Source organism: Hyperolius riggenbachi, chromosome 3 (genome assembly GCF_040937935.1).
Source record: "Hyperolius riggenbachi isolate aHypRig1 chromosome 3, aHypRig1.pri, whole genome shotgun sequence".
Taxonomy (NCBI): domain Eukaryota; kingdom Metazoa; phylum Chordata; class Amphibia; order Anura; family Hyperoliidae; genus Hyperolius; species Hyperolius riggenbachi.
Genome location: NC_090648.1, coordinates 61,608,366 through 61,618,915, shown reverse-complemented (window position 1 = coordinate 61,618,915; position 10,550 = coordinate 61,608,366). Strand labels below are relative to the sequence as shown.

General features: G+C 46.3%; 1 protein-coding gene across 1 annotated transcript in view; it reads right to left on the bottom strand.

The window, feature by feature from the left end:
• Positions 1-746: 746 nt before the first annotated feature.
• CC2D1A (coiled-coil and C2 domain containing 1A) overlaps positions 747-10,550 on the bottom strand; it is a 56,378-nt gene continuing 46,574 nt past the window's right edge. The window contains exons 21-22 of the mRNA XM_068273483.1: positions 10,219-10,266; positions 747-8,208 (exon numbers count right to left, since the gene is read on the bottom strand). Of these exons, the coding sequence (XP_068129584.1) occupies positions 8,188-8,208; positions 10,219-10,266 (69 nt within the window). The 3' untranslated portion in view covers positions 747-8,187. The remainder of the gene's footprint in view (positions 8,209-10,218; positions 10,267-10,550) is intronic.

Below are 10,550 nucleotides of genomic sequence, written 5' to 3'. Positions count from 1 at the left end.
AGCTTTTGGATCAGCTCAGCACAGCTCAGTAACTTTGCAGGCACTGTGATTGCAGCGCAATATGATCCTCCTGCACTGCTCTAAACAGCTGCACTTTACTTCTGGGAATGCTTTCTTTCACTGTGCGACGTTTGCATTCAAAGTACACAGATGAACATATAGGTGAAATATAGGTGAAATACATGTAAAGCATAGGATTGCAGCATGTGGGTATTGTGTGCAAGCAAACATTTCTGCTCTCTGCTCGTCCCTCCTCCCTTCTCTGTCCACTCCCTGCCCTCTGTCCATCTTCTCCCCTTCTCTGTGTGTCCACCCCCCTCCCCTTCTCCTGTCCACAGCAGGGAAAGACCTGTCCTGCTATTCATTTCACCCCCGAATGCTTCGGTAGTAAAACGATCCGAGATTTTTTCAATGATCCGTTTCGAATCATCCGGATCATTGAAAAGATCCGAACTTCCCATCTCTACTGTAGAGTACACACATCTCTAGTGAGTGCATCACTTCCTGTATAAGCTAAAACAGGAAGCAGAAATGACATCATCACATGATGCCAACCACAAGCTTACAAGTTTATTGCATGCTTGTCCGTAATTTCTCCTTTAGGAAAAATTGATCATCATCTAATGCCCTTTTTTATTAAACACAACACACAATGGATAACAATGGGGTGTTTTAGTGATAACATGAGGAACGCAGACAGATGGATCGGCTAGACTGTGGTTGAACACATGAAATGACAGTTCATCAATGGTTTCATTATTTTAATAACAGCAAGAAGATGATTAATTACAGTTTACAGTCCACAATGATGATGACAATGAAGAGACAATGGTTACATATATACACACACACACGATTACTATGTAGTGTTAGCATCTGATGCAGCAAGATACAGCATACCAGCAGTCTAATCAACGGAATGCAAGACACTCACTCATATTGCTGGCCTTTGTTCTAGTGCATTATTAGAAATAGACCGGTCACAAATGGGCCTGAGCAAGATATTCTGACACCTCCAGTTAAAGAGTAACTGTCGGGCATAAAATAAAAAATTATTTCTTTATTTTTTATCTGGTAAATAAGGATGCTAACCAGGCAATCCAAAAGTTAAAATCACTATTACTTTTCTTGTTGATAAATGATCATCCCCCAGTTTACCTGACTCTAAGGCCCCGTTCACACTTGCGGTTTTGTCAAAACCGCACCGGATGTCCGGACCGCACCATATCCGGACCGGACCTGATCCGTACGGTTCCTATCCGGATCCGGTCCGTTTGCATCCGGTTTCCGTGCGGTGTGAACACGGTTGCGGTCCGGATCCGGTTTCTTAAGGAGATAACAACCTGTTATTACCTGGGGTCTGGGAGGTCAGCAGAAGGGTCTGGGGTCATTGTTGGAGACAGGTGGACGTGTGGAGACCATCCGTGGATACAGAGACTGCAGTTGGGACCATGGATCCAGGCATTTTTTACTCGTATACCTGGGAATTCTCTGTTGTTCGCCTCCTCGTTATCAGACTAATCAGACATGTTGCTGCCTAGAGCTCCAGCATGAAATCGCTGCTGCCCCACCTGAACGCTGGGCCCATGTGGTCCCCATCCAAAATGCATAGGAAGTGGGGTAGAACGTCCGGTTTTTGTAGCCAGTGTGTTGTGCGCTCTCCGGTTCTCATTGGTTTCCATTGGCCGGATGGTGCAGTCCGGCTCCGCCCCGGATACGGCTGCCGGAGGAGCCGGACCAAAAAATAGCGCATGTTGGAACGGACGCCGGAGTCCGGATCCGGTCCGGCTCCGGTCCGGCAGAACGGACGCATGTGAACGGACGCATAGGCTTTCATTGCTATTGCCGTGCGTCCGTTCCGTCCGTTCTGCAAGCGGTCCGGCTCCGGCACGGCGATTCCGGACGGCCACCGCTAATGTGAACCGGGCCTTATTTGGTGCACACAAAATTTGGTACACAAAAAGGAAGTTGCAGGGCATGCTGGGTTGTCCTTTTTTGCTTCTCTACTTCTCCTCAGAATTAACTAATGCAGCCTAATTGGCTGAAGCCTCTTTCCCTCCTGTTTTCCCCTCCCACACCTCTGTTCCTCTCTGATTGGCCAATATTTCTCATGCTGAGACAATGCACTTTATATAGTGGAGGGTGGGCAAATCAGGGAGAGGAGAGTAAGGGAGGAAATTACATCAGGATTGGCTTCAAAATAGTCACAGTTTAAATGGCAAATGCTATGACGGATTTTTTTTTTTTACTGTAGAAAAATCATTATTTATCTACTTTTATATGTGTTTTTTTTCTGAGATAGTATGGCTGACAGCTCCTCTTTAAAGTATTAAAACAGCAGGCTTCACTCAAAACATTTTTTTTGTCTCATTTGTTCAATGAGGACAATACAGCTGAGGGTTTACTCTGCCAGCTAAGACAGCGGCTGCCCTGTTAACTGTCTGACTTCACTCTGACTATAAATGCTATAGCTTCTGAATGCAACTATTATCTAACAACAGACTCACAGTTTATATTACTGTTTTCTATAGGTCCATATATTAATAGTCCCCTGATGATTTGCTACTGCAACGAAACGTTGGGCGGAGTTACGGCGGGACGTTACGCGTGTTGCCGGTCGGATGCGGCTGGCGTTCCACGCTGCTGTTTTTAACTTTTTACTGGTGGTTGTCATCCTATACTAGCGGGTCAGCTAGCGAGTGCAGGAAGCGCGGGAGCGCGACTCTCAGCTTTATCTAGACCTGCCTTAGCATTCCTTATATCCTCTTATAGAGCTACTATTGTATAGGAGATGACTTTTGCTGGTATCCTCTATGTCTATTTTTTGTATACCGCAACTTTTTAATAAATGAAGATGGCTTTTACGCAATGAGGAGTCTCTGTTTATCATATTAACAGCATCAAACGCCCGGAGACCAATCGGAGTGGGAGGCGGCTTGTCGGAGAGGCTGTGGGGGGGCCTATACCCCAGATGCGAGACTTGGCCCTGACGGTCATTATATCCGGTGAGTTCCCACCTGACGGGGGGTCTTTTACATCACTTGTATGCCATTGTGACTGAGGCTTCCTGACGTTAACATTTGGTGTAGCGCTTCCTGCCATAATCTGGAGACATATATTAATAGTGTTGGCTGAAGCAATATAGGAGTAAGCATACAGACAGCTGACAGGGTAGCAGCTATCCTAGCTGAAGAATTTTTAGCCAACACTCGTATTTTCAATACAATCATTCAGTTGGACAAAAAAAGATTGTATTTAATCGATCCACTGAATGAAAGTATCCTACGATTCTATCTAAAGCAGTTGCAATTGGATCTGTTGAAAAAAAAAATGCCACACCGATTAACCAGTTTTGTAAGGAAACGATTGATAATGCAATTGTTCAGAATTAAATAGACTTACCAGCTTCTCTGTTTTCATACAATACGATCTGAAAAATCTGACTGAGGAGAAGACCGTTCACTAAAAATTGTACCGTTAAAATTCAACATGCGATATGCGCATGTAAATCTTCACATTCTTGTCTAAGATGATTTGCGATTGGTTTTCTCTATGCAAAGGGGCAGAATTTTGGAACAGAAGTGCTTAAATGGGAGATTGCCATGACAGATGGTACTGAAAAAGGCTATAAGGTGCCCACAGACATTTTATACAGTCTAGGACAGCAGAGTCTGACCATATATTCTCTCTTGCAGTGTGTGTGTGTGTGTGTGTGTGTGTGTGTGTGTGTGTGTGTGTGTGTGTGTGTGTGTGTATATTCTCTTGCAGTGTGTGTGTGTGTGTGTGTGTGTATATTCTCTTGCAGTGTGTGTGTGTGTGTGTGTGTGTATATTCTCTTGCAGTGTGTGTGTGTGTGTGTGTGTGTGTGTATATTCTCTTGCAGTGTGTGTGTGTGTGTGTGTGTGTGTATATTCTCTTGCAGTGTGTGTGTGTGTGTGTGTGTGTGTGTGTATATTCTCTTGCAGTGTGTGTGTGTGTGTGTGTGTGTATATTCTCTTGCAGTGTGTGTGTGTGTGTGTGTATATTCTCTTGCAGTGTGTGTGTGTGTGTGTATATTCTCTTGCAGTGTGTGTGTGTGTGTGTATATATTCTCTTGCAGTGTGTGTGTGTGTGTATATTCTCTTGCAGTGTGTGTGTGTGTGTATATTCTCTCTTGCAGTGTGTGTGTGTGTGTATATTCTCTCTTGCAGTGTGTGTGTGTGTGTGTGTGTGTGTGTGTGTGTGTGTGTGTGTGTGTGTGTGTGTGTGTGTGTGTGTGTGTGTGTGTGTGTGTGTGTGTGTGTGTGTGTGTGTGTGTGTGTGTGTGTGTGTGTGTGTGTGTCAGAGACATCATCCGTCACTTGGCCAAGGAGAAGTGCCGGGCAGCAGTCGGCAGCCGCTCTACACATGCCGGTCGTTATTGTCCGCTTCAGACGACTTTAATCTACTGTGTGTAAGGGCCTTAACTGCTTAACACCATTTCCAATCAGAATACAGAAAACGAATCCAGGATGTTAAACCTCTTTCTCTCAAGCGATTAAAATAGTCCATATAGTCCCCAGCCTAAAGCTACATATACAGGCTAGATTTTCATCCACCAAAAATGATTGCCAGTGCTGGTTTTGGGTGATCTTCGCATTGCAGAAAAACACCTCTACCCCCTACTTAGCTAGTTGTGAAGACTCATCCTCCTCCAGCCTTCCCTCTCCATAGCACAGAACTCACTGGCCAGCAGAGAGCAGAGCTGAACATTTGTGTTACTAATACATTATCTAAAGAGATCAACAACTGTTTGGCTAATCAATCAACCCATCATTATGGATCCTCCAAAACTGGTCTTAAAGGAGTTATCAATTATTTAAAAAAAAAAAAAAAAGGTTTACTCACCAGCCCCTAGCAGCCGACTCTCCCACGCTGTCACCTCCGCTTCCTGCCGCTGTCCCAGTCTTCGTGGTCGGTGCGGAAGCAGACCACGAGGTCGTCCGCACTGCGCATGCACGAACCACCGCTGTCAATAAAGCCCACGCACTGAGCACGGAGACCGGGACAGCGGCGGGGAACGGAGGTGACAGCATGGGACAGTCAGCTGTCAGGGGCTGGAGAAAGCCCCAGGTGAGTAAAGCTTTTTTTTATATTTGCCCGATAACCCCTTTAAAGGGAATCATAACTGAGAGGGATATGGATGTTTCCTTTTAAACAATACCAGTTGCCTGGCAGTCCTGCTGATCTCTTTGGATACAGTAGTGGCCGAATCCCACACCTGAAACAAGCATGCAGCTTATCCAGTCTGACTTCAATGACAGCACCTGATCTGCATGTTTGTTGAGGGGCTGTGGCTAAAAGTATTAGAGACACAGGATCAGCAGGAGAGTCAGGCAACTGGTATTATTTTAAAAGGAAAAATCCATATCCTTCTCAGTTTAGGTTCCCTTTAAGTCATACACGAGGCACATTCCCCGCCAGATAAAATTGCATGGCCGAGGCTGTAAAGGCAAGTCGCTAGCTTTTAAGCTAGTGACATGTTCTGTTGCTATGCAGAGGACATCACGCAGGAGCTGGGTGAGCGGGGAGAACTATGCTCTTGGATGGCGCATTCCCAAAGCGATCCGCCGGGCTGATTGCTGGCCGAGGGGAGAGGATTGGAGGCTGCCATACACATGCTAGATTCTCTGAAGAGGTGTTTGTTATTGGCAGAGTTTCATCTAGTGTGTGTACACAGCTTTGAACAACGGTGGGAGTCAGACTGTGAAGTCAGTGCAATATAATTATGTACATGGGTTTAAAGTTGACAAAATAATTCAACATGTTGCTGAACTACCAGGAGGTGTTTTATAAAGAAACCAGAAAAGGAGAAGCCGAGAAATGGCAGATATCTACCAACGCTCGGATCAGCCGACTAGGATCTTTTTGAGGCTGGCCACAATCTGGCAGATCATCAGAAAGAACTAAAAGTGATCACACACACCATTAGATTTTTCTCCATTAGAATAGACATTATGGGGTGTATGCAATAAACTGTGGTAAGCAGAATGACATGCTTAAAGTGAACCAGAGACGAAGCACCCTTGTGTATTTTACCATAGAAATCAGTAAGAACATTAGAGAAAAAATTTACCATGCTCTCTGTTCCATCCTCACTGCTAAAAGTGTCTGTTATCTAGCTGAGATAAGAATCCTGGACTGAGCATTGATTCTGGCTTTGCTATAATGACTCAGCTATAATGATTCCTGAGCAAAGCCAGCAGGGGGCAGGCTTGGACTTGAAGACAGCAAAGAACACAGTCTCAGCTATAATTATTCTGTAGCAAAGCCAGACCGACTGCTTAGTCGGGATTCTTATCTTAGAGGTGATAACAGGCAAATTAAACAGAGAACAATGTAACAAAGAGCAGATTAGGTGTTTACTGTCATGTTCCCACTGATTTATAAGGTAAAATACATGAGGTTGCTTCATCTCTGGTACTCTTTAATGTCTTCCCACGCGCAGAGTAGAGCGTAATGCATTGTGTGTAATATATCATATTCTGCTTACTCATCAGGGCTGTGGAATCTGTACAAAAATCATCCGACTCCTCAGTTTATGAAACTACCAACTCCAGGTACCCCAAATTGCTCCGACTCCACAGCCCTGTTACTCATCATGCATTAAAACTTTACACACGTTATTCTGCTTACTGCATACACCCCTGCCATGTAAACATTAAATCTAGGATAATAGATCTCTTTAATTACAGTAAAAAAAAAATCCATAAGCTAGAGATGATAAATGTCTCTCTGAGGTTTAGCACTAATTTGTCAATCCTTGCCCATAGCAACCAATCAACGATCGCCTTCATTTTCTAATGAAAGAAAAACTGGAATCTAAGCATTTGCAATAAGCAACTACTCCTTCCTTAAAGGAAAGCGGAAGGGAGAGGTATACGGAGGCTGCCATATTTATTTCTTCTTAAGAATACCAGTTGCCTGGCATCCGTGCTGATTGGCCTGAAACCCAATGGAAGCGCTTTTGCAGTCTTTGCTAATCGCCCACGTATGGCAAAGCACTACACCAGCGGATCCCTACGGGGGGTGATCCCAAATCACAGCTTGCAACATCTTGGGAACAATTCTTGAGCAATCGCATCAGTGGCTGCAGTAGCAAAGTTGATCGTTTGCGAAAATTGCTTTAAAAACGCGACACTTCTGAAAGTTTTGGCGCACAGCGAGTCCCAGGCCTTAGTCTGCAGTAGTATCACACACCTGAAACAAGCATGCAGATAATTCAGCCAGACATCAGTCAAAAACATCCGATCTGCATGCTTGTTCCGGGTCTATGGCTAAATGTATTAGAGGCAGAGGATCAGCAGGACAGCCAGGCAATGTGCATTGTTTAAAAGGAAATAAATATGTCAGCCTCCCTATTCCTCTCACTTTAGGTGTGCTTTAACATTTGAACTGACCGGCTTGGGAATTATGGTAAAGATAAATCAGAAACTCTTATTATCTCAACTCGCATGTGGGCGTGTCCTTACTAAAAGGATATTCCATTTTCAACAAGACGGGGAGGATTCCAAATCTGATCACCGATGCCAAAAGGTTGTGTTGCTTGGGGGAGGAGCTAACTCTGTCCTAGGTTAGGCATCTCTGCTCTCAGAGGCTCCAGCATGGATGGTCCAGCATCACCAAGGCTGCCATTACGTCAATCAGGGGGTCTGAGTGGCAACAACACAGGCCTCGCATTTTACTGCTGGAAGTGGAGGTCCATTGCTGTCCAGAGTGTCTCCCGACATTTAATGCCCTCTGTGACCTCGTCGTGTCGTCGATCCATCTTGCAGTTTATAGAACTTGGTGGATTAAAGACTGAACAATCATGTGCCGAGATTCGTGGCCAGTCCTATCTTATTTTTAGGGTTGCGATACCATACAAAATTTCTCCAGCAGGCGGCGCTGTGGCTCACACACAGCAATTTCCATAAAACCCAAAAGCAGCAGGAAAGATCACGGGCAGATTGGAGAGGGGGGTTCTGTGGAATGAGGAAACCCCCAATGGGAGTTGGGTTGTAGTGAAAATGCTGGGGGGGGGGGGGGTGAGCCCACCAGCAGTCGCAGTCACTGGAGTCAGACTCTATGGATTTGGGTGATTACACCTGTACAGGAGTGTTAAGGCACTGGGCCCCCTTCTCTGTGGAGGGGGCATGTAAACACTGAACCCAGCATCTGGAATCCACTTCATCCTTTCATCTGTTGCAGCTGCAGGGAAATAGAAGAATACAGGTTAGAATCCATTCCTCCTTCTCTCAGGCCTAATTATGGTGGGTGAGGAACAGTCCTTGTTACCCATAGCAACTAGAGCCTCCCTCTCCCGCCTCTGACTCACAATAGGAAAGCCCAAGTCTAAATAAGAAAACCCCTTTATAGCTTCTTTTTGTAGTTTAGGTTGCATTTTACTGTATAGGTATTTATATAAATATTATCGAATCAGATGAAAATCAGTGCTGCCATAGCATGCCTGATCAACAACGGGACCAATTTTGGGCTGAAATTGGTTGCGTGTATCGATCGGACATGCTGGAGAATCTTGGGCCGACTTACTCGATCGTCTGCGCCCCCCGCAAATGTATATGTAGCCCCCCGGTGCCCCCGCATGAATAGTTTACTCACGCAACCTGCGTGCAGAACACTAGTAACCACATGGGGCACAAATGCGGAAGAGGAGTGCTGACACAGCGGCGGACATGTACATTTAGGGGGACGCAGCCGGAACGGAGAGGCGACATCACGAGGCTGATTCCCGAAAGACTTCAACCTGAAATCTATCAGAAACCGGAAAAAAATGAGTTTCTCTTACCTGGGGCCTCTACCAGCCCCATGCAGCCATCCTGTGCCCTCGCAGTCACTCATGGCTCTTCCGGTCCCCCCGCTGCCAACTAGTTTCGTTTTTTCCGACTAGGAGTCGGCCGGACGCCATGCGTACCTTTTTACATTCCCGTCGGTGCAGGAAGCTATCGCAGGCATTAACACGTACATTTATACGTGTTATGGTTGCAATGTGTAAAATTTTACGCATTGCACCCGTAATGCGTAAAATGTATTTGTTAATATCTGCGATAGCTTCCTGCACCAGCTGGAATGCGTAAAAAGGTACGCATGGCGTCCGGCCGACTCCCAGTCGGAAAAAATGAAACTAGCTGGCAGCGGGGGACCGGAAGAGCCATGAGTGACTGCGAGGGCACAGGATGGCTGCATGGGGCCGGTAGAAGCCCCAGGTAAGAGAAACTCATTTTTTTTGTTTAGGTTTCCTTTAACTCTTTCAGGCAGAGAAAGAAAAAAGGAATACAGTATAGTTATTTGTGTGCTTGGCACTGTACATGCCCATGTCTATGTCATGTCACCTTGAATGTCCTATAAGCTCCATACACGCACTCAATCACAGTAGTTATAAAACAAGCAAAGCCTGGACGATGTCGGAGCACTCTTGTACTCAATGACGGCACGACAACTGTCTGCCGATCGGATCGTTAGCGGAAGTGCTAAAATAAGGACCCAAAAGTGCGGAACTAGCCACATGCGAGTAGTTTGAATGGAGCGATCATTTGGTATCGCTCAATACAAATGACTAACGCATATTGTGGTCTAAACTGAACAGGACGGATTGGTCTTTTACCGTCATTGCTGCCCTTTTTTGTAAACCATTCTCGTCTGACCCATCGTTTCAGGTGTCGGTACGGAGCTTTACAATCTCCTTATGGCCCATACTCACGAGGGACTTTTGTCGCCGCAACACGCGGCGCGCGCGTGTTGCGGCGACAGGTCGCCCGTGAGTATGGGCCGTTGCACGCGCGCGCACCCCGAACTGTCGCCCGTCGCTCTTGTCGCCATGCGATTGAAAGTTTCAATCGCATGGCGACAGTCACCGCCGCACCTCCGCCGCAACTGTCGCTAGTCCGCGTGAGTACGCGGACTAGCGACAGCAACCTCCATAGAGGTAAATTGAGCTTCCGGCGGGGGGAGGAGGAACGTCGGCGACAGCTTCCGTCTTGCCGCTGGTCCCTCTTCCGCGTGTGTACGCGGAGGGACCTGGAGAGAAGCTGTCGCCGGCCTGTCGCTAGCACGCTCACGTGTGCTGGCGACAGGCCACTTCTGCAGCCCGTGAGTACGGGCCATAAGACGCGCACATCACAGATGCTACAGGCAACAAGGCCCGCCCTCCTCTCCACGGCAACAAGGCCCTCCTCTCCAGGACCTCCTCATCATACACACCTCATTTCCAACCAGGTTCCTCTTCAGCAGAGCCTCCTTGGCTGCATCCTACAAGGCAAAAGACAAGCATCAAGTCTAATTCATCAGAGCTCAGAAACAGCTGCTCAGCGCAGTGATGAAGGAAGAAACTCTACCAACATGCAAATCAGGTGTAATCACGTGATCCCAAAGTAGGAAGGACAGTTGGGAGACTACACTTCCCAGAATCCTCTGCATTACAGTGCACACCATGTGTTTATATATGAAGATTAGATTGCAAGATCTTTAGATTGTAAGCTTGCAAGGGCAGGGCTCTCACCCTTTTGTGTCATCAAATGTTATTAATTTTATTG